The sequence below is a fragment of the Podarcis tiliguerta genome (genome assembly GCF_965153285.1).
Source record: "Podarcis tiliguerta genome assembly, chromosome: 16".
Classification (NCBI taxonomy): Eukaryota; Metazoa; Chordata; class Lepidosauria; order Squamata; family Lacertidae; genus Podarcis; species Podarcis tiliguerta.
In genome coordinates, this window is record NC_139549.1 from 17,808,222 (window position 1) to 17,832,245 (window position 24,024).

The window sequence follows — 24,024 nt, forward strand, 5'->3', positions numbered from 1 at the left end:
GCTTCATCCAAAGAATCCTAGGACTGTAGTTTACCCTCCACAGAGCTCCAATTCCCAGCACCCTTAGCAAACTACAATTCCCAGGATTATTGGAGGAAAGCTATGCACTTTCAGTTTGCTCTAAATGTATGATGTCTTCTCCCATCTTCTAGGTGTTGTGTTCCTTTACCGGGAAGGCTCTGCCCGCTATGCTTACACGTTTGCCAAGGCCCAGGAGGCCTGTACCAGAATAGAAGCTGAGATTGCCACACCGGAGCAGTTGTATGCTGCCTATCTCAGTGGTTACGAGCAGTGTGATGCAGGCTGGATCGCCGACCAAACCGTCAGGTAGCTGGGACTTCGAAGATCAGTCAGTCAGTGGCATGGGGTGGAAAATGTTCTGCGACCCATAGAAATTTATTTATTGCATTTATACCCTACCTTTTCCTCCAAGGAGCTCAAAGTGGTGTACATAGTGCTCCTGCTCCTCTTCCTCATTTAATCCCTATAAGAACCCTGCAGGGCAGGTTAGGATGAGAGGCAGTGATTGGCCCAAGGTCACCCAGTGAGCTTCATGGCCAAATGGGGATCCAAACCCTGGTCTCCCAGGTCCTAGGTTAAGTCTGACACTTAACCACCACACTGGCTCTCTTTATTAAATTTTAAAGTGTGAATTAGTGACATAATGAATGGATAGAATATCAGTCAAACTGGCCTCTTTCTTTCTTTCTTTTAACATTCCTCTTTATATTTAAAATTAAAAATTAAAATTATTTTTCAAGTACATATATAGAATAATTACAGTTCAAAGAGCCAGGCTTTTATATATCAAGTTTTTCTTTTCTTGTAGAATTGGTATAGAATGAAGGCACCCGTGGTAATAATCATTATACAATTAAGTTTAGAATGATAAATTATTGTTTTCAAATTATGTTATATGCCCCCAATAATGGATATGCATTGACTGAATCAAATTATAGAATTTTAGAGTTGGAAGGGACCATGAGGGTCCTCTAGTCCAACCACCTGAAAAGCAGGAATCTCTTTTCTGCCAAATGTGGTGCTCGAACCCACGACCCTGAGATTAAGACCTTCACATTATAATTCCAAGAGAGAATAAATGGAGTTCATTCTCCTGCAAACTTGTTATTTTTCTGCCTACCTTCTCATCCTCTGATCAAATTTGTTAATTTAATCATGGTAGCTGTCTTCCAGATTTTAGAAAGCTAAACATCAATAGAAGCAGCTATTGGAAGATTACCATTCTGGCTGCTGTGAACAAATGAATTATCATTTCAAGGTCTTCCTCTAGTATTTTTCTTAATCAACTATTTATCCGCAAATTAAAAAAAAATACTTAAAATGATTATTTAAAAAGTTAGACATGATAATTAAAAAGTAAGATATGATAAAGAAATATAATAATAAAACCATCAACTCACATTAAGGATACAGTAACCACCAGTACATCTATTTGAAATTAAAAATATAAATTAATATAAGGACTACACATGTCTAAGTAGGTATCCATACAAAATTGTCTATATGAAATATGTTCAAATGTAGGCCAGCATGCTGGATTCCCAATTCCAGATGGCAGATTCCACACTCATGCACTATAATTTGTGATGCACAAAAATGCACACACATACCGTACCATTTATTTGTGCAATGGGGAAAGAGTACTGGGAAATGCCTGTCTTCAGAGGGACTTTATCTGCAGTCTTTCCCAACCTGGTTTCCCTCCAGATGTTTCAGACTACAACTCCCATTAGCCATTTTGGAATGCAAATCCCATCAGCCCCAGGCTGAATGGCCATGCTACCTGGGAGTGGTTGGAGCTGTAGTCTAAAGCATCTGGAGGATATCACAAAGGCTGCATCAAAGGTTAGGCAGTTGGGGTGGCATTTAGGTGGTGGAATCCTTTCTAGGATAGGGAGGGCTTGGCCTCTTTTGGAACTCGGTGTTTGATGCAGTGCTAATGAGAAAATGTGACTCTCAACCCATCTTTTAAGAACTGGTTGTTTTTATTAGCTTTGAAATTTAGGAATGGTGACATTTTTATGGAGCTATAAAAGCCCAAGATTTATGCTGCCTCCAGGATCAGAGGCACAGCGTGTCTCTCTGCATAGCAGTTGCTGGGGAATAGAGCCAGAAGGTGGCCATTGTGCTTATGATGTACTGCTTGTGAACAGGAGGTTGGACTACCTGGGCCTTTGGCCTGATCCAGCAGCCAGGCTCTTTCAGTATTGACTAAGGGCTACACACATTATGAAACCAGCACTGACATTGTGGAATATCCCTCTCGCTTTTTCTGTAGGCATTGCATAAGTGAAATTCAAACTCCCTGCAGCTCTGTTTGAAATGGGGTCAGTGGAAACTATTCATTTTGAAAAGAAATAATTTTTTAGGAAGAACCTGTTCAAAACCTCACATTCCCAGTGGGGTCACTGGGACCACAAGGGGGCATGCAGTCCAACTAGAGAACCCGCCACCCTATCATTTTTCTTTTCCAAATGTTACCTGGTAGTAATGGGGTGGGGGTGGCTCACGGGAGAGCCTCAGGCACACCTTTGATGCTGCTTTGAGGAACCATGGGAAGTTTAAGATCATTGTGCCCCTGGATGATAATGGCCTTTCTTGGGAAATAAAGAACCATGAGAAGCCAGATTTCCTATGGTTCCTGGTTCCCTTCATGAAATTGTGCATGTCCGTTCTAATGGAAGCTTTGACCAGGGATAATCTTAGGAAGTGTCCCAGGGGCTCATATGCTCCCCACCTTTTTAAAAAGCTAAACCTTTTTTTCTCTCCAAGTGCTTTACATTGCTTATAGGGCAGCAGGGTATACCGGAAAGCCACCACTTTAATTTCCCAGAGGTGTCTATAAATATAAGTATAAGTATAGCATATGCCATTATTAATGCAAAGTTAAATGGTATGCTCTCAGCAACTGCAGTTAATGCTTAAATGTGTGATACTTCATGGCATCACCAGTGCTGTTCCCTGTGACATTCCCTAGGCCTCAGGTTTGGGCCATAGCCATCCTCCCTGAGTGGTGCCTTCCTATTTAGCCATTGGCTCCTTCTAAGCCCTGGAATTACAAGCTGTGGGGATATCTCTACTGACCCTTCTGACTCTTGAGGAGTCTCTGAACCAGTCCTCAGAGTCTGGTGACAGAGGGGTCCCCTTGAGGTTCAGGGAAGTTCTTGCTAGCCCCAGTGACAGCAGCTATATGTGGAACATGCCAGTGAGTAGTTCCGTCTCTTTCCCCAATCCTCCATTGGTGGAGGGCTCTGATTCATCCTAGTCTGGGGCTATGACACTGAACACTGTTCTTTATCTTCAGGTACCCCATACAGACCCCTCGTGAAGCCTGTTACGGAGACATGGATGGGTTTCCGGGTGTCCGTAACTATGGGGTAGTGGACCCAGAAGACATGTATGATGTCTATTGCTATGCTGAAGAACTGTATGGTGAGTTAGATTGACAAAATATCCTTGCCCTTTGAAATCAGAGTCTTCATGTTGCCTTTTGCTGTGGGATGTATAGAGTAGCTAACTATTGCATTGCCTGCTGAACTTGTATCCATGCCATCAAATATAGCCCATCAACCAGACACTTACTCATTCATGTCGGTTTTTTATACCCCACCCCTTCCTCCAGATCAGAGCTTAAAACACAGCATACTACCACAACATTGCAGATTACTATCAGTGAAGAGCTCTGGACTTCTGTGAGCAGAATTTCCCTTTTTAGTCTCTCTCAATCTCAACAAATGAGATACCACTTAAAATATTGCAAAATGATATCTCATGCCTATGCATTTAGCCCATAGATCTTCAACCAGTGTGATGAGTCCCACAGGTGAGTTGCATTGCCACACGAGGTAGTTTGTTGCAAAACTGTTGCTTCCATGATTCCAGTTTAGACTGACCAGACCAAAGGAGCACTACATGTGTTTCTTGACAAGGAGGCTTTCTTCTGATGAAATGCTTGTTTTATCAGTTTCCATGAGTTCTGCGATGGGGCAAGAGAAAGGCACAAGACATTTTAAAAATAAGATACGTATTTCTGGCCAGCTACATGCTCATGCCTTTCTCCTGCCCCATTGCAGGGCTAGTTTTCATTTCATTGTAATGCTGAGGAACAGTAGGTATGTTGCTCTCTGAATTGCCATTTTAGGGTGAAATAAAATTAAGTTGTTAATGTCTGATGCTTCATTATGTTTTTTATATTCTGTTGGAAGCCATCCAGAGTGGCTGGGGCAACGCACCCTGATGGGCGGGGTATATGTAACAATTGTTGTTGTTGTCACTATTAAATATAAATCAAAAATGAGAAAATGAAAGTGGGACGAATGTCGCAGCTTGGGAGTCAGAGATGAGTCTCAAGTCTGGACCGGTTGAAGATTCCATATTATCTCCTCATATTCACTGAATTGCTGGAGAGGCTGTGGAATGTGTGGTGGGCATATAGGAAAATGGCTCAGTTCTGAGAAGAAGCATTTGTTGAAATAAAAGTAATTACTGGACAAAACACTTTTAAATGTCCAAAGCTGGCTCAGCTCAATCGTTTTACAAGAAGTAACATTAACCTAATCCAAATAAGATATATTTTACTAGCAGCCAGGCTTGTAATAATGAGGTACTGGAAGAAACTGGAGGGTGCTTCTTTGGGAAACTGCTACAATGGCAAATAGCACCTGTGGGAAAATTGGCAAATAAAATAAAACTGGCACAAGGTTTAAAACATAAGGATGCTTTCACAATAGATTGGTCCAGCTTTATTATGTACATGGCTGGAAATGAAAACAGAGGACTCAGTTCACAATATGAAACTTTCTGGTTAGCATAAAGTGTACATTGCCTTCTCTGCAAATGGTTGAATGAGATAGGCACTTACTATCCTATTTGGATGCCATTTCTGATGTATTGCCTAAATTTTATCTTATGGGCCAGGGCGGGATGTTTTATTTTAAGTTTTACAATGTTGTAAGAATTTAATGATAAAAATTTAAAACAACAACAGAGCATACTATATAATGTCTTGTAAAATAAACCTAAGTACATTATTAAAAGCTGCAACACCAGTCATCTGCATCTGTCACCAAAACATACATAATCTCACTGAGGAGGGAGTCCCATAAAGAGGGTGCCACCCCAAGAATGCCGTGCTTCATGTCACTGCCTTGCCTGCCACCTGAACTGAAGGCCAAGGAGCAGTACCTAAGTGCTTCTCCCCAGATAACAAGCTTCAGAAAGCCCTTATGTAACATTAATTTACCATCTAGTACAGGAGTGGGGAACCTCAGGGCAAGAGGCCAAATACAACCTTCCAGGCATCTATGTCTATGCTTGGGACTCTTCCTTGAACCCTCCCCTGGCCACACCTCTCACTGGTCCTGCTCTGCACCCTCCTCAAGTACTTTTGCCTGGCTGGGATGTTTGTCTTAAGCATTTTAAAATGGGGTGAAGAACCTGTGGCCATCCAGATGTTGCTGGACTACAACCCCCAATATCCCTGACCATTGGTCACACTGGCTGCAGCGGCTGATCGGAGATGGAAGTTGAATAATACATACTTTGTAACAACTTAGGCTGCTTGGAGCTTTTTGAAATATTAATCAAATATTTTGAAATATTAATCAAATATTAAACACAATTTATAAATGTGATTAAATAAATAGAACATCTGGAGAGCCACAGATTAGCCACTCCTGTTTTAACAGACAAGTAAATATGCTTCTTTTAATTCCAGCCAAAGCATGTTTTGTTGTTATCTCTTTAAACACTGATGCCCAACTTGTCTCTGGTTGCAGGAGAGCTGTTTGTGGTGAGCTCTCCAGAGAAATTCACTTGGGAGGAGGCCAAAGCTGAGTGTAAGTCTCTGGGAGTGGAGATTGCCACGACAGGCCAGCTGTATGCAGCATGGAATGAAGGTCTGGACCACTGCAACCCTGGCTGGCTGGCAGACGGAAGTGTGCGGTACCCCATCGTCACCCCACGGGAGAAGTGTGGAGGAAACGTCTCAGGAGTCAAAACCATCTTCCTCTTTCGCAACCAGACTGGATTTCCAGATCCCCAAAGCAAATATGACGTGTATTGCTTTAGAGGTAACAATCCTTCTGGTATGGCTAAACTCTGAGTAGGATTGCCACCTTGCTCACCTGGAGGTCAAAACACAAGATAAATTAAGTCTGTGAAACTTTTCCAATCATTTGCTAGGAAGAGATACACCTGCTAAATTTCTCTGTGTTAGAGGCTCCTGTCAAAAGCACAAGAGCAGAGCCAGTGGGGGAAAGGTGGCAACTCTATTCACTATTCACTTGAACAATTACTTCTAGGGTTCATCCACACTCACCTTTCCTCTGTGCATTCTAGGCACAGGTCCACTCTTTCCAGGTCTGTTTCTGGGATCTTTTTCCTTTTGTCTTGGTGCTTTCCCCGAGAAAACCCACGTTTTACTGCTGAATCACTGCAAATGCTAATTGGGTTTGCTGCAGTTTGCTGTTTGCTCCAATTCTGCAGTAAAACATGAGTTTTCCTAGGGAAAGTGTTGGGACAAAGGAAAACTGCTCGGACACAGACCTGGAAAGCCCGGACCTGTGTCTAGAAAGCACATAGCAGAGGTACGTGTGGATGAGCCCCTAGTTTGCTAATGTTTTATGTGATTTAATTCCTGCAGGGTCGTTGGAAAGGTTTAGTTATAGTGGTACCACTAGGCAGAAGTCTGGGCCCTCACAGAAGGCACTGTCCCTTTAGACTGCTCCCATGTTGCAGGTGGGATTCAGTCAAATACTGACAACATTGCATTATCAGCACATTCCTTATTGTGGATTTGGCACTCTTGCACAACAAACCTGGTCCTCCCTGCGCTGCCCCCCTAAAGTCCTAATTTTTTGAGGTGGAAGGAAAGTGACAGGAAAATGCACTGGAAAGTGTGTGCATGAAGAATAACAATTGCTTGAGGCAATGTTGTCTAGCCTCCCCACAAACAAATCAGAATGAATGCTTGACATGGGAGTTTACAAGCATTTCAACCAATCTGAAATTTGAACCAATTTCAAACTTGAACCAATTTCAAACAAATGCATTTTCAACAGATGCATTTCGGCAAATCAGAACAATTACTTGACATGATACCAAATTGAAATGCCATCCACTAACCTTCGCACAAACAAATCAGAATGAATGCTCAATAAACAAACAAATAGTGGGTGCCGTAAAGCCTGCTTGCAACCTTTGTCTGGAAGAGACCTCAGAATGCAGTCTGGGTTGCCTATGCCTTTTGCCAATGGGGCAAAGCACATGCAGTTCCATGTTCAAAATGTGCAAGCAGCTGTGTTCAAAATGTGGTGTGTGATCCCCTTGTGGCTTGGTTTCAAAATGCAAAAAAGGGAAGGCAGGTGGAAAACCCTCAGACATGGAGACATGTATGGGAGCATACACCCTGGGGGTTTTCCACCTGCAAGCAGCAGCGTGCCGCCCACCCCAGTCATATTTGAGTGCAGGAAAGAGAGGGGAGAATGGGGAGATGATGTTGGAGGCACCATCACTGGCACAACCATTTGCACATATACGTCCCTGAATTTTCTTTGAAAATGTCAACTCTGTTCCTGCCGCAAACCCACGCTCATAAACAGACTGCAACAGCATAATGAGTAACTGATGCCGTCATCCTAAACCCACTTCTTACAGAGTAAATCCCATGGACACCATGGAATTTATAGCTGAGTAAAACTAGAATAATTCCCTTTGGACACTGTCATTACTCACTTCCCTTCCCTTCTCTGCCAATCTCCATCTTCCAAATCAAATACATCCCCATTTCCATCACCAATCCCCATAACACAGTCAAAAGGATGAAATGAGTTGCAGTCTGGCAAATTTGACTTTCTTTCAACCCACACCCCTACCATTTGCAGGGGTGGAGTGATCTGGGCAGGAGGGTAATACAGATCACTATCTAAAGCGCCCCCCCCCATCACTACTGTAGTAGTTAAATTCCTCCAGAGTCTAAAATTGAATGTCCACAAAAACCCTGTGTGGTAGGTTACCTTGAGATGTATTTACTGATCCCAGGTCACTCAGTGAGCTTTGTGGCTGAGTGATCTGCCCCATTCATGTCTAAAACGGGTTCAGTGTTAAGAACACATGAATTCCTCAAGAAGAGCCCTTCTGTAGCCAACCAGTAGCCCTAGCTGATCCAGAATTCAATTTTCCACAGCACACATTCTGAAATCCCTGCTTCTCTACAAGTGTTAAAGGTGCTCTGTACACCTTTTCACTTGACCTACCCTGCCATTCAGATGCCTCTGGGAAGTTCATAAACACAGTAGCCCTCTCTTGCTGTCAGGGTGGCTCATGTGTCCTTTTTTCAAATAGAGGACTGTCCATCCCAAGTCTGAGTTAAAAATAAGAAGCCACCAAAAAGGGATGGTTATGGGAGCTCATCCAGAGTCAAAGGACTGAGCCAGCCCAAAAGCCACCTTTTGTCTTCCCCACTGTGCTGAGATGTGTTGCATTTCTGTTTAAATTACAGCAATTATTTCTAAATTTGACTCTATACAAATAAATCACCATGTGCACATTTTATGCAAATCCATGCCCTCTTTTCTTTTGATGCGACACATCCTTTTTTGGGGAGGATGCAGAACTAGTCCTCCTACCTTGACCCCCAGTAACTAGTGAGGCCTGGTGCCTCTGATCCTGCTGGTAGGAAATAGTTGCCAGAGCTATTGCCATTGATAAACCTGCCCACCATGAATTTCTCTCACCCACTTTTAAAGCCACCTAAGTTCATTTTTGTTATTAGAAGGAGCCTGCAGGGAAGTGGGGGCTGAACCTCTCAACCTTCCCTCTCTATGCCAGTCATTGGCGCATGGAGAGGGAAGGGTTCTGCTAACTTCTTGCTATGTACCCATGCTGTGGTATGACATAACCCAGACCCCCTTTTCAACATGGCCAGATGTGTCAATAAACAAACATGACTTTAGGGCCAGCTGGGTGAGGCAACTGCCTCAGGTGGCAGTTGCTGCAAGGGCAGCAGTGAGCTCCCCCTGGCCATTCCCTTGTGTGTGCCACATGACCTGCCCTGGAGCCATGCTCCCGCAAACTAGCCTGCTGCCCTCACTCACGTGTGAGGGGAAATGTTATTCTTCAACTACCAGTCTGGTTGTCTTCTGTACACAGAACCAGGGGGAAGTGCCATCTTGGTCCTTTGCCTCAAACAGCGAAACCCCGCCCTGTCTTGCCTACCCCTATGTGAGTGAGCTCAGCATTCCTGCCCAGGCTGCTTTGAAACGATGTTTCTGAAGTACCCCCAGAGGCAGTAACACCCCCTTTCTTTCTGCCCACAGAAGAGACAAGCCCTTTTTCTGAGTCTCCAGTCCCCGAGGCAGAGGGCAGCAAGGAGATTGTGACTGTGACAGAAAAGATGGAAGAGCTGCGGCTGCCCAAAGCGGAGCGTGAGGTGGCGAAGGAATCCAGAGGGGCCATTTATTCCGTGCCCCTTTTGCAGGACAACCTTGAGGCTCAGCAGCAAAAGCCCAGCAGTGCCCCTGAAGAGACAGCCCCACAAGGGCCTGAGGCAGGCCCAGGTAGCTGTGCTTTCAGTCCAGGACAGAGAGATGAGGAAGGGGGAAAAGAAAGAGATGGAGGTTGCCCAGGGAGACACAGGCATGGTAGGTGAAGAGAAGAAAGGTCTGAGGATCATAAAGGGTTGAGCAGCTGTGATTCCTGCATTGCAGAGGGTTCGGCTAGATAACCCTTTGGGTAAGAAGGAAACTTCTCTGGGAAAAGGTTCAGAAAAGGGCAACTAAAATGGAGTGACTCCCCTATGAGGAGAGGTTGCAGTGTTTTGATTTGTTAGTTAGAGAAAAGGTGAGTTATAGGTGATATACTAATAGAAGTTTATAAAATTGTGCAAATGGAGTTTGCTCCCGCCGGACGCAGTGATGGCCACCAACTTGGATGGCCATCAGATTAGACAAATTCATTTGGGATAGTGGCTACTAGCCATGTTTGCTATGCTCTGCCTCCACAGTTTGGAGGCAGTAATGCTTCTGGATACCAGTTACTGGAAGCCACAAGAGGGGAGAGGGAGTGCTCTTGTGCTCTGATCCCACTTGTGGGTTTCCCACAGGCATCTGATTGGCCACTGTGAGAACAGGATGCTGGACTAAATGGGCCATTGGCCTGATCTAGGAGGCTCTTCTTACATTCTAAATTGAAAGGTCAGTCCTTTTAATCCCCTACTAGGAATGGGCTGTAAGATTGTGGGCTATGCCCATTGGGTTTCATGCATATAGACCCTGTACAAACACAATGCTCACATCTGGACAACTGGGGCTACCACTGAGAAGAGTGTGATATTGATCCAGAGAGCTGAGGATTGTCTGTGGTGAGAAACAAAACAAATGAAATTAAAGTTCTATAAATAAATGGGACAATTTTGCTCATAAAACCCCTGAATTCTTCAGACTGCATAAATTATGCAAAAATAAACAACAAAAGATTCTGAGCTGCATAATCCATCCTACATCATCTGGACAGAAACAAAAACTTGGGTGCTAACACAAGTTAGGGGGAGAAAAAGAGAGAGAGAGAGATTTGCACCCCCTAAAACTCAGCCCTTGAAGAGCTGCTGCTCACTGCTAGAGCACCTGCTTTGTATGCACAAGGTCCCATTTTCAATCCATGGCATTTCCAGGTCGGGCTGGAAATGCTTGAAACCCTTATGGTCTGCTGCCAATCAGGGCAGAGGCCTTCAAGGGAGTTGCTTTTAGTGGTGCCCCATGGCTTGGATGCACAGCTCAGATGCACATTCAGTATTGTGAGCCCAGTTTTGTGGAACTCCCTTCTTGTTGCAGTCAGACAGGCCCTGTTGAACTTCTGGCCCTCACTGAAGACTTCATTATTCTATCAAGCTTTTCAGCGGAACTCTGACTTTATAGTTTGAACTCATTTTTAGTCTTACTCTATTGAGACGACTGTAATTAAGCAGCATACAAATTATTAAAACAAATAATTAATAAATAAAAATAAGTACTGTATCAGATACAGAGACCCCTCTTTTGCACCTTCCTATTAAAGTTCCTTTTAAATAGAGATTCCAGGAAAATGAATTTTACGGTTCATTCCATAGTCAGTGAGTAAATGTGTATTGTACACCAGTACCTGACAACCAGTATTTGGTACTTTTTTTGCCAATATTTGGCATGAATTGGCAGTTAACTACCTGACAGCACTGGGTAGCTAATGCGGTGCAGTATTTTGCATTTGGCATTTCTGGCAAATCCAAGACATTTATGTTGTGCTCATCCATTCAATTCAGAATCCAAATTTTGCAATTGGTAATGGTGTCTCTCCTGTCTGCCCCCCCAATCTTATTTGAGTGCTCCATTTTTATTTTTATTTTTAAAAAGCCCACACAAACAGAGGAGGTAAACTCTCCCACACATGCAAATGTGGACACATCATTAACCATGAAATGGGAGACACTTGCTGAATCTCACCGTTGATTAGGCCAGGGGTGACTAACTAATCATCCAGATATTGTTGACTACAACCCCCATAATTTGTAATCTGCTGGCTCTGCTTGCTGCTGGAAGTTAGAATCCAACCACAACTGGAGAGTCAAGGGTTGCCTAACCCTAGAATAGATCTGCAAGTGCCTCCTGGGTTTACTTGTCTTTCTTTTCTTTCTCTCTTTATTGAATTTTAATAACAACAGACAGAAAGAAAAATTATCTTAAACATGTTAAGCTGTCAGCAATTTCCAATAATAAAATAAAGGATATAGCTAAGCATGTGAATTACTGAGTCTATAATGAAACATACCAAAAGAGAAAGGATGTGTGGTCCACGATTACCATCGGTTCCATGGTCTAAAGCAAAACAATTAAAATGTTTCATTTCAAAAAAGATTCAAAAGAGACCTTTAACTGTACTAAATCCCAACCTTTGCAAAGACGTTTGGACCTGACACTGTGCTTGTGTATGAAATAAAATTAGACCAAATGGCAAGGAAGGAATCTTGAGCACTTGAACACTTAGCTTTTTCAAGAAGAGCAATTTGCCAAGTCTTGGAATATCAATAGTCTGGATAATTAAGATCAAAAGTCTTCCAAAACTTGGCAGTTGTGTTCCAGGCCACTGTCAAAAGATGCAAGGTCAGTTTCTTGTTTTTCAGATCTTGATCCAAATCTACAAACCAATTGTCTTTCTAAGTGCAGTGTCTAAGGACAATTCCCACCTTTGGGAAGATCTAATTTCCTTCCTTTCAATTTTGCAGAGGAAGAGACAGAAGAAGCCCAGAGCACTGAGGAAGATGAGATGTTTGATCTAGGCCATCTGGGAGAAGAGGAATCTGATGAAGAACAAAACCTGCCCGGGCCTTCAGAAGCAGCTCCAGAGGAGTTTGAGTCCACAGCAGAAGATGAGGTGGAAAGCACCACTCAGGCATGGTCCCAAACCTCCCCAGACCTCAACACATCAGAGGATGAGGATGGACCCCATGGCTTTCATGGCCCTGCAGGTTCTGCCCTAGCACCCTCTCAAGAGCATGCAGGAGAAGGCACCACTGAAGAGGACTCTTCTGACAGCCTCTCCACTGGCGGAGGAAGCCAAGCAGCAAGTGACTCTGAAGAGCTGCATAAAGACCCATCATCATCACCCTCCGCCTCAGAGATTGCAGCTGAAAGGAAGGTTGTCCCTCTAGAGCAGGTGGCTCAAAATATCAGCTACAGTGATCCTGAAAAAGCTGGCATTGTTCCTCATCAGCTTGAGCACTCGGGGCTGCCTGAAAACTCCTCTGCAGCTGCTGAGCAGACCCACATGCATGTAGCCCCGCAAAGTGGGCTTGTTCCTGGGCTCACAAGCACCCACGTCCCTGGTCATCCTAGTGACTCAGTCGATGCAGAGTTTTCAGGGGCTGTGCCTCCAGGAACAGCTGCGACTGTGGAGAGGACAGCAGTGTGGAAGAGGGTGGTCCCAGAATCCTCAAGCACCACAGCTGCCAGCCTGTCTGAAGAGAGCGAGGAGCATTCTGGGTCTGCCTGGATTTCACCTGCCGTTACCACGGGGTTTGCAACTTCCAGTCCCAAAGAGGCCGTGGTTGACTCAGGACATGCAGTTAGCACCCAGCTTCCTGGGGAGGAGCATGAGACTGAGGAGGCCACTGAGAGCACCACGCCAGAACTGTCAGCAGAAGAATCGGATGAAGAAAGGGAAACCACTATGGCTGGCCCAGTGCCAACTGGAGATGGAGAAGAGCACGATGGGGAGAAAGAAGATGCCCCCTCACTTGCCGAGGTCATCTCTGGAGACATATCAGGCTCACCATTCATGAGCCCTCTGTTCACAGAGCCCTCCTTGACCACTGCCCACCCTCTGCCTGTCCTGCCCACAGAAAGTGCCAGCCTTGGATCAGGTGGGAACATTTCAGGTAACCCTTTTGCCTGCACTGCCTTGGTGCTCTTGGCCACTATTTTGGCTGACCTTTCCCACTAAAACCCTAATGATGTTCCCCCCAAAGCCACGCTTTTCTCTTTGTATATGTCTCTTCCCACCCCCCATTTCTCCTCCCCCCCCCCACATCACCTGGATTGGGAAAGGTATAAAGACCCAGAGAAGCACATGTTTTGTCAAACAAACAAACAAAATAGTCTTAGAGAGTGCATGCTCTTTAAATCTCTCCTACTTCTATGAAGTGTTTTAATGACTATTTCCATGAAAAACAAGCCGGGAATGAGGACAGCACTGGTCATAACAAGGAGACTAATAAAAAAGAGAGAGAAAAATTAAAAAATTTCTAGAAGAAGGCCATCTGGCTGGATGTATGTACCCTATTGTGTGTGTCTTGTGTTTTTTCCCCTCACATTGCTCCTCTGCTTATTTGTTTCCCTCCACACTAATGAATTAATATCCCTAATGTTACTTAAACCCTTGTTCAACACTGATCTTAGAGCCATATTCTCATGAGTGATGATTACAAATATTAGATGTGTGTGTGTGTGTGTGTGAGAGAGAGAGAGAGAGAGAGAGAGAGAGAGAATATAGGAAGCTGTCTCATATTGATTCAGGTCATTGGTCAATCTACCTCAATATTGTCTGCATACACACTATACCTTCAAAGCACATTCTTTCTCTCAAAGAATTCTGGGCATTGTGGTCTATGGAAGCAAGCTAGAGATAAGAGGCATCCATCTCACCCTGCCAGGAGTGGCCCAAGCCATTTTGCTGCTTGAAGCAAAGGACAAGATGGTGCATTCCCCATCCTGTGCATAAAATCTGAGTAAACTAATAGTTGAATCTTACTTCAGCGCTGGTGATGGAGCAGAGTTCTCCACCACATCCTTAAGGCAGCAAACTAGCTTAGGGGCTGCAGGGCAGACCACATGGCACACATTTTTAGCCACTGTTCACCCCTCAGAATTTGCTGCCTGAGGCACTTGCCTCACTCTCCCTCGTGGAAGGATTGGTCTTGCACCCTGCCTACTTGGTGCATGTGACATGCCTGTGGCCTTCTTTTATCTTCACAACAGTCTTAGGAGGTTGTTTAGGTTAAAGTAATGGCAACTTGCCCAAGGCCATCTTAGCATGCTTTGTGACTAAGCAAAAATTTGGAAGCATGTTGGCCTATCTAAGTCCAATACTGGCGGTGTGGGTGTGTGGGTGTGTGCTTGTGTGTCTATAGTTGGCATAGAAGGATTTTTTAAAGATAGTGCTGGGCATAATCTGGGCTTTCTAAGGGAAGGGACAGCAAACTATGAGCCCTCACAGAAGGATATTGTGGGGAAATTCAGTGTCTGAATAATGGGAATGGTGGAACAAAGAATTTTGCTTTCTTTTCTATGATAATAGCCAATAAATCTCCAAGATTACTTTCAGATGATCCATTTACTGCACATTCATTCTGATTTGCTGGCAGGGAGGTTATATGATGCCACGCCAAGCAATTGTTATCTTACACATTTCATTGCATTTCTTTGTCACTTTCCTTACTGCAAAAAGTCCAGTATAAATATTTATATATTAGAGTAACAAATGCACTTTAATTGTGCCACCTGAATTTGCTGGTATGTGACTGAATCCCACTTACAAAATAGCAATGGTCTGGGAGAGCCCAAGTCTGTGTTTCTCTAGCCTCCAGCTCAGGAGATGAAGAGAAAATATGTGGTCATGTGCTCTGCTTTATAGAGGGCTTGTATGCTCAGCTCTCGGAACATGGTGAAAACTTAGAAAGTCCTCCTTGAAACAGCTGGTGCAGAGAGTTTAATCATCATCAGAATTGCCATCAGGAGGCCCTAGCACCAGATCTTTTGCACTGTCCCCCAGTCTTCTTCCCACCTTATCTATTTATCTAATTTACTTATTTTTTGTATTAAACTTAATAAAAAATGTTTCTAAAACTGTAACATATATATATAAATTGCAGGAATAAACTGAATGCATACACAGTCACACACATTTATTCCTGTCTTAGCTTCTTGCTACACACACACACACACATGCTAAAAAGTAAAATTGTCAATTTTTATTAATCAAATCTTTATTGCAAGGGTTAATGAGAAGTATTAAAGCAGAAGAATAAGAGGCAGACGGTATACATTATCCAGATGTGTATAGTGGGATAAAATAAATAGAAGAGTAGCATAGAGTAAAATAAAATGGACACCAACATTTTAAAAGTTATACCAAGTCACAAACTCCGAAGAGGAAAATTACAGAACGTCTGGGGTCATTTCTTGGTGAATTTTGCTTGCGGAAACATGCAGAGTGGCAGGTGCCATAAGAGACTACACTGCCCAGCATTCTTTGGGGAAAGCCATGACTGTTTAATGCTGCTTTAAATGTATCATATGGCTACAGCAAGGAGGAGACAAAGTTTGATGGGCCACAAAGGGGCAAACCATCTGGTTTGGAGTCACTGGGCATTAAGTTGTGAACCACCCTGAGATCTACAGATGTAAGGCAGTATACAAATTGAATTGATTGATTGATTGATAATAAATAAGTTCTACACTACCAATATTAACTGTTTCAGTGTAAGAAGAGTCTGGCTGTGGGACCATCCAGCCTAGCATTTTACTTTCTGCAGTGACCAAGCTCATACCTCCAGGAAATCCACAGCAGAACAGTAGAGCCACACTCTGCCCCTGTTGTTTGCCCCCAGCAAAGTGGCATTCTGAGATAGACCACCTCTGGACATGCAGGTTCCTGTTGAAGACATTGAAGAATCTTTCCTCCTGGAACCAAGGGACTTCAATGTATCTGAATGTTGACAGTGTTGTGATAGAAGCTTATGAAATTATAAACGGCATGGAGAAACTGGATGGAGACATACTTGTCTCCCTCTCCCATAACACTAGAATTTAAGGATATCCAGTGAAGCTGAATATTGGAAGATACAGGACAAACAAAAGAAATGACATTTACAGAGCTGTGATGCTCATGTAGTTCAACTAGATGGGTAAATGGCCTGATCCAGCAAACTCTCCTTATGGTCATCTGCCCCACCTTCTCTGTGCTGAAATAGGCTTTACCTACTTTATTAATGGGACGCGGGTGGCGCTGTGGGTAAAACCTCAGCGCATAGGACTTGCCGATCGCATGGTCGGCCGTTCGAATCCCCTCGGCGGGGTGAGCTCCCGTCGTTCGGTCCCAGCTCCTGCCCACCTAGCAATTCGAAAGCACCCTTAAGTGCAAGTAGATAAATCGGTACTGCTTTATAGCGGGAAGGTAAATGGCGTTTCCGTGTGCTGCTCTGGTGCTGGTTTGCCGGAGCAGCGTCGTCACGCTGGCCACGTGACCCGTAAATGTCTGCGGACAGTGCTGGCTCCTGGCCTCTAGATCAGCCGAATCAACCCTGGCGATCAATGGGGTGACAGATGTCGCAGCCAGATCGCCCTCACATCCGGCTCCCGGCCTCTAGAGTGAGATGAGCACACAACCCTAGAGTCTGTCAAGACTGGCCCATACGGGCAGGGGTACCTTTACCTTTACCTTTACTTTATTAATATAAAGGTGATTTAAATAAAGGATAATGCAGCCTGTCAAGTAAACTATAGAGCCTTTCATGTGTTGGTTGAGAGAACACCAGTAGAGAATTAAAACCACAAAATAATGCAGCCAATTAAAACATGGAAATATAGGCTGCTGGACCTTCAAAATATGCAATTCTAAGTTCCGTCCAAAGTTTCCCACTTTCCCCAGCACAGAAAAAGACCACATGCCTCGTAAGGTAAAAATGGTTTACTTACAAACTCTTCAAAAACCAGATTCATGTGCTTTTCCATACAGCAGTCAAAAAACACAGGCAGTAAAACTTATGTTAGTTCCAAAGTGGTGGAAGTTCCTAAATTATTTGCATAAGAACACAAGGGTGGCTATGTGTGTGTGATTAAGTCATGTGGTCTGAGCTTGGAACAACCAGCTCAGACCTCTTTATACACTGGAGTGCACATGTTAGACTGAGGGAAACAATATACCTGGCTTCCTTCCTCCCATGGTGAGGGGAGTGACCTAGCTACACATGGCAGGACTCTGGCATAATACTCTCTGGCATTAACCCCTTCATGTATTAATTACACTTAAGCATTTTGGTTATATGTGGCTGGTTATCCTACAGTATTTTAGCACTGAAGTCTTGAACTTGGCCCTGTAGGAGATTAGCAACCAGAATGGCTTGAAATGACATTTCTATTGCAGCAAATAGAAAGCCTTTTTCAAGCCTAATTCAGTGGGGGATGGAGGATTTGGGGGGTCACAACTGAATATGTAAAGGTTAAGCCTCCCCTCCCTACCTGTAACCCCCCCCCAATTGTTCATCACTTGTTGCAATTAAGCTTCAAAAAAAGCTTTTATTGGATGTTTAAAAGCCAAATTGTTGCAGGGGTGTGCTGGAGATAGCAGCAGTGTAGGGGGAAAGGTTAACTCTTGCCTCCCCAGCTAGGCCTCTCCAGAAAATCATTCCACCATTAAACATGGGGGCAGGGGGAAACGAAAACACTATTTTCAAGCCTTATTGCTGGAATAGCATACTCTTCAACATTTCTCTGATGAAAATAGGGGTATCCTTTTCCCTACCTTCCAACATTCCTCCCATGAAAATAGGGACATCCTAGTGTGATGTGGGGAAGCTTGATGGGCTTTAAATGTATGGTGTGGGTCTGTCGTGAGTGTGTGTGGTTGTGGTTTGCACATGGTTGCAATGTTGTGCCTGCAGCAGTTTGCAAAGGCCCCTCCTCTAAGTGGGCATGGCTCTGCCCAGCAAGTGACGTTCCTGCCTTCATTGACTGGAGCATCCTCTTCCTGGCCATTTGCTTCCAGGTGACTGCATCCCAAACCCCTGTAGGAATGGAGGGACCTGCACTGAAGAAGGGGACCACACAGGGTGCCTTTGCCTACCAGGCTACGGAGGAGATGCTTGTGAGATTGGTGAGTAGAACAACTGAGTCTGCTGCAAGGTATATGTTTGAGCCCACCAACCACTTCTCTATGGACACTCCCAAGAGGTTTAAGATCTTTGACTGGAGTTATGTGTGCGCTAGGAATACGTGTTCCTGCCTTATGCTCACAAGAAGTTCACACACTGGAGGAATAAAGGAAGACCTGTTCATTACATGAAATAAAAGTGACAGAGTATATGGGTGCTGTTTCAACCAGCAAGGTTACAAAATAAGCAGACAGTAAATCATACAGCATGTATCATACAGCCTAGTTCTCTATCTTAAAGATTTAAACAGTCCTGACTTATCCCAAAAGCCTAGAGCAGTGGTTCCAAAGCTCCCCACCCCCCAGTTCCATAAACCCATCCTTGGTACCCTCAACCCCTCTATTATACAGAATAGCAGTTTGCATGTTCTCCTAAGGAAGATAGTAACTCAATAAAAGTCAGAACAGTAACCATTAATTGCACATTAATTCAAAATCCATTTAAAGCTATTTCGTTTAATTAATTCAACAAAACAGAAGGACTTGATCCAGAGATGCCAGCTTTTCAAAGTGATTTATACCCCCAGCATCCCCCCGCCACCCCTTTGCCTCTTAGCATGACCCCTACACAGTACCACCACCCTCCAGAAGATGGTACCACTTGCTGGCCTAGAATGTGAGCTCGACAATTTGCCACAGCACCCACACTAAAAGCAAAGTGAGAAAGGGAAGGAGAATAGTATATCTGTCTTCAAGGAAACAGTACCTAAGCCAGGAATCCAGAGGTCTGTGCCTTTTATTTGAGAGTCATGCTCTTCCTGTCAATAGCCTTCACTGGCAAGGCTACAGCATCTCTCTCACCCATTCCAGGGAAGCTGATATTTGAGATCATTGAGGAACAAGAGAGGGGGACCCCCTGGAACTTTGAGCTGCCCAACGTTAAAAAATCTGGACATTAGGTTTTACTTTGGGCCATTGTTACGTTATGAAGGAGGGAGCGTTTTTCTTATAAGTGAGTGCCATAACACCTTTATTCCATTGCTTATTTCCTACAAATTCCTGTATATTTATATTTAATGTAAGAATGTGCAGATCTAATGGAACATTTCATAGATAGTGTAGCTAAGCTGCCTTTAATCAGGCGACCTTTTTATTGCAAAGTAAGCTAGTTGATATTGCCTGTCTAACAAGCATTTTTGTCTCTCTCCTTTCTTTCTGCCAAGACCTGGAAAAATGCCGGCCTGGCTGGGACAGCTTCCAAGGGTTCTGTTACAAGCACTTCTCCACCCGGAGAAGCTGGGAGGATGCTGAGACCCAGTGCAGGAAGCTCGGAGGGCACCTGGCTAATATCATGACACCGGAAGAGCAGAACTTCATCAACAGTATGCCCGCCAGGGGTTTCAGTAACATGGGCTTAGTTAATGTGGCAGTAATCCAGCAGTACAAAAATGTGTATATTAGGGGAAAGTGTGCATTCAAATTCATCAGCTAGTGAAAATAACCCTCAAAAATGCATTTTATTAGGCAAAACTGTGTACAGCGAAGTATATATTAGGGAAAATGTGCACTAAAATGCACAACAATTTTTCATGAAGACTTAAACAAAATTAAACAATATAAAGAAAATGAAAAAGATTACAGTGGTGTAGCACAGTGCAATACAGAATGAATTCTTAAAAATTGCGGATTGGTGGGGAAACTGAATTTTATTAAACAAAATTTTATTAAACAAAAAACAAACCAACCTAAGAAATGGAGAGAAACCAGAATTGACATTTTTGCCCTCCCCATGCCATCTCTAACAACTTATTTCAAAGAGAGAGTTTCTATAATTTCAAATCCAAACTCAGGAAAGTATCTCTTCCCCATGAAGCCTCAAGGACACTGCAGCCCACCCTGGAACGTTATCCTAGGCTGCCACCTAGAGTCATCTGATGGCACAGCAGGGCTGTTGTTAATGACTTCAAGTAGTTTCCTAATTGCCGTGTCTCTGTGCCTCATTCTTCTTCATCCATCCTCAAATCTTGTTGGCTTCTAGATAGGTACAAGGAGTATCAGTGGATCGGCCTGAATGACCGGACAATTGAAGGCGACTTCCAGTGGTCAGAGGGGAGTCCTCTGGTAAGTGATGTTTGCAAAAAAAAAATACTGTATTATGCATGCTTTAAAATAAATAAATAAAAACAAAGGCTTCTGTTACATGCAGATCAGTGCCTAATTATTCTGAGAAAGGTGGGTTGTAGGATCAGCATAGGAAATTGCCTTAGACCAGACTATCAAGCACAATATTGCCTGCACTGACTGGCAGTACCTTCCCAGGACCCCAATCCTACCTGGACATGCTATCGGAGATTAAACTTGGCACCGTTTTGGAAGATGCCACTGGCCTGGAACAGGGACACTGTTCATGCTTGCTGTCATGTAGTGACTCTCTCTCTTTTTTCTTTCTCTCTTGGGCAGCTTTATGAGAACTGGCATCCTGGGCAGCCCGACAGCTATTTCCTGTCTGGAGAGAACTGTGTCGTGATTGTTTGGCATGACGAAGGGAAGTGGAGTGATGTGCCTTGTAACTACCACCTGTCCTATACCTGCAAAATGGGGCTGGGTAAGCCTTGAGCTCTGGGCCTTCCCAGCTGTGGCCTTTGACTCAGAATTGTCGCTCTAGTCCAAGACCAAAGGCCCACCGAGACTTGTGACGTTTGTCGTTCATGTTTTTGAACTTCAAAAGGGGGAAACAATATATACATTGTTGCAGATAATGGTCCCCAACAGGCAGCAGTTTTGAAAATGTTATCGTCTGACCCCTGGGCAGGGAGCAGAAATAAGTGCCAGCTGTATTGCACAACCAATGATCTGTATTATACAGCTTGCAGAGATGGCTGCCATTTTTGATCAGGTATCATGATTGCAATTAAGTAAGTTTGCAACAAAAAAAAAAAAAAAAAAATAGCATGCATGCAGTGCTCAGAGCTGTGTTGAAAAAAAAGGCACTTCTGCTTTTGTGGGTAGGTGTCCTAAATAAGGACGTGGGTGACACTGTGGGTTAAATCACAGAGCCTAGGACTTGCTGATCAGAAGGTTGGCAGTTCGAATCCCTGCAACGGGGCGAGCTCCTGTTGCTCAGTCCCTGCTCCTGCCAACCTAGCAGTTCGAAAGCACGTCAAAGTGCAAGTAGATAAATAGGTACTGCTCTGGCGGGAAGGTAAACGGCGTTTCCGTGCGCTGCTCTGGTTCTCCAGAAGTGGCTTAGTCATGCTGGCCACATGACCCAGAAACTTTATGCTGGCTTCCTCAGCCAATAAAGTGAGATGAGCACCGCAACCCCAGAGTCTGCCACGACTGGACCTAATGGTCAGGGGTCCCTTTACCTTTTTAGCCTAAATATGTGGTGCCCGTTTGTGTGAAGGTGCAATTATCTCAGAAATAGGTAGTATTAGTTCTTTTAAAACCAGGCTGAAATATTCCTCCTTCTGACATATTCTAAATATATGTGCATAAGTAACTCACTTTTGGATGTGATAATATTTGACGATAACTTTGACAAAAGCAATTTGGACTTGCTGATGGAGGTTACGGCCATCAGTGTCTATTAGTCATAATGCTTAAATTTAACCCCCCTGTTGAGAGGCTGCATACCTGGGTGCAAACAGGTAGGGGATGACTACCACCAGTGTGGAAACCTAAGCATCTTTTGAAAGTGATAAAAGAAAAGAGCCAACACCTTGCCTCATAAGCAGGTCAGCCCTGCCAGACACTAATGAAAAAGGGTGTGTTGCTGTGACATTAATTGCAAACTGAATCCAAACTTTAAACAAGTCCAGGCTCAGTTTTTTATTAGCCTGGAAGTTCTGAACTGGGGAAGTTTGACTTCGAAACTCCCTCATTTTGAGTGAATCTAATATTTGCCAACTTATTGGGATAGCACATGCTATTGTGTCCCAGGCACCAGAAAAATTGGTGGCATTGGCATGAAAGGCAAGCTGAATCTGAGTTTCTTTTTTATTTTATTTATAGAATTTCCAAATTTACAATTAATCTGACATTTTCCAATTTACAGTCACACAGTATTTGACTTCCCCTCCACCCTTCCATGGTCCCCTCTGATTATCTATTGCTGCTGCATATTATAATTAATCTATACCTTCTTTCCTCCACCTTATTCTCAGTATAGCTTTTATTGCTTTACTTACTCCAAACCTGCTAGTGTTTTAGCATGTTTACAATAGTTTTTTAAGTAATCTACAAACATTATCTAATCCTCCTTGAAAGCTGTCTCATCTTGCCATCTAATTTGAATCAATCTGACTTTCTAACCAGGCAGAGCTTGCAATTAGTCTGAAAGGTCCTAATTGGAGAAGTTCATACCCCAAACTCTCTCATTTTGATCGTATCATTTGTTCTGACCTTTGCTAATTTGCTGGGGCAGCACATGATTGAGAATATTCTAGTAGATGTTGACCCTGTCCACCTTCTCTCCAGTGTTTTGCGGCCAACCCCCAGAGGTGGCAGATGCCCAAATATTTGGCAAACCAAAGCAGCGTTACGAAATCAACTCTGTCATCCGGTACTGGTGCCAAGAAGGGTTCACCCAGCGCCACTCCCCTGTCATCAGGTGCCAGGAGAACGGCCAGTGGGAACAGCCGTCATTCACCTGCATCCCAAGTGAGTCTTTACATGGAGATGGCTAGATCTCTATCTGCTTTGGTCTGTTTTGTGTCGTGGGAGGGTTTAGGATGGTGGAAGGGATTGAGCTAGGAACTCTCTTGCAGGGGTCTCTGGCAGCTGGGTCAGTTACCTTATTCTCTGTGAAACTGGGGCAGCTTTATAGGAAGAGGGAACAGCCAGCCTGGCATCTGCTGCTCTATAGCGCCTCCACTGCAGGTGGCCAGCAGAGATACTGTAGCCTTCAGCCTAGCAGAATCCAGCAGTCTGGGAGAACCAATCAGCCCCTTTGCAACCATTCATAAGCACTGTGTGATTTGTGCTTCCACACCCCGCTTTTTTTCAGGGATTGATCAACCCCAGGAATGAAGATTTACCTGTGACTGTCTATCATCCCAGATTCACGAGCAAGTCAGAACTGATTTTGCATAAATCAGCATGAAAAACCAACAAGGAACAACAATGGTGCCTTCCGTTTCCCTTATTCTTTTTTTATTATTATTGTTATTATATGAGTGTATATATAAAGAAATTCTAATAACTAAATATTTCCTTTTAAAGACACCCTCTTTCTCAGCGACAATATAAAATATAACTTTTTACTTTGTGCAATGAGCATTTTTTCCTCTTCTCTCTCTCTCTGCCAAAACTGAACTAGCATGACTATCTCTCTCATAACGGAGTTCTATATACCAAGCTTTGGGGAGCATGTCCTTCATTTTTATTTTGTCATGCAATTCCTGGCTTCTCCAGGTAGGGCTAGGAAAGACTCTTGCCTGAAACCCTGGAGACCAAGGCCCCATCCACACCTCAACTTAATGTGGAATATGTGCCCCTTGCATGTGTTCCCCCTCATTTGTACAATCTTCACTGGAAGCAGCTGTTTTCTCCAGGTTTCTCCCTGCTAAATCCAGAGTTTCCCTGTCCTTGGGAAATCCTGTTTCC

General features: G+C 43.8%; 1 protein-coding gene across 20 annotated transcripts in view; it reads left to right on the plus strand.

The window, feature by feature from the left end:
* The window catches only part of BCAN (brevican), a 44,347-nt gene extending 20,661 nt beyond the window's left edge, over nucleotides 1-23,686 (plus strand). For 11 of the 20 annotated variants that reach the window (XM_083417298.1, XM_083417311.1, XM_083417313.1 and 8 more), the window contains exons 4-14: nucleotides 153-327; nucleotides 3,326-3,453; nucleotides 5,799-6,092; nucleotides 9,339-9,662; nucleotides 12,275-13,426; nucleotides 18,313-18,420; nucleotides 19,641-19,799; nucleotides 20,456-20,538; nucleotides 20,878-21,022; nucleotides 22,897-23,079; nucleotides 23,426-23,686. In XM_083417298.1, coding sequence (XP_083273424.1) covers nucleotides 153-327; nucleotides 3,326-3,453; nucleotides 5,799-6,092; nucleotides 9,339-9,662; nucleotides 12,275-13,426; nucleotides 18,313-18,420; nucleotides 19,641-19,799; nucleotides 20,456-20,538; nucleotides 20,878-21,022; nucleotides 22,897-23,079; nucleotides 23,426-23,448 — 2,774 coding nt within the window. In that variant the 3' untranslated portion in view covers nucleotides 23,449-23,686. The remainder of the gene's footprint in view (nucleotides 1-152; nucleotides 328-3,325; nucleotides 3,454-5,798; nucleotides 6,093-9,338; nucleotides 9,663-12,274; nucleotides 13,427-18,312; nucleotides 18,421-19,640; nucleotides 19,800-20,455; nucleotides 20,539-20,877; nucleotides 21,023-22,896; nucleotides 23,080-23,425) is intronic. The other 9 variants (XM_083417300.1, XM_083417305.1, XM_083417302.1 and 6 more) reach the window with 5 other exon arrangements.
* The last annotated feature ends 338 nt before the right edge of the window (nucleotides 23,687-24,024 follow it).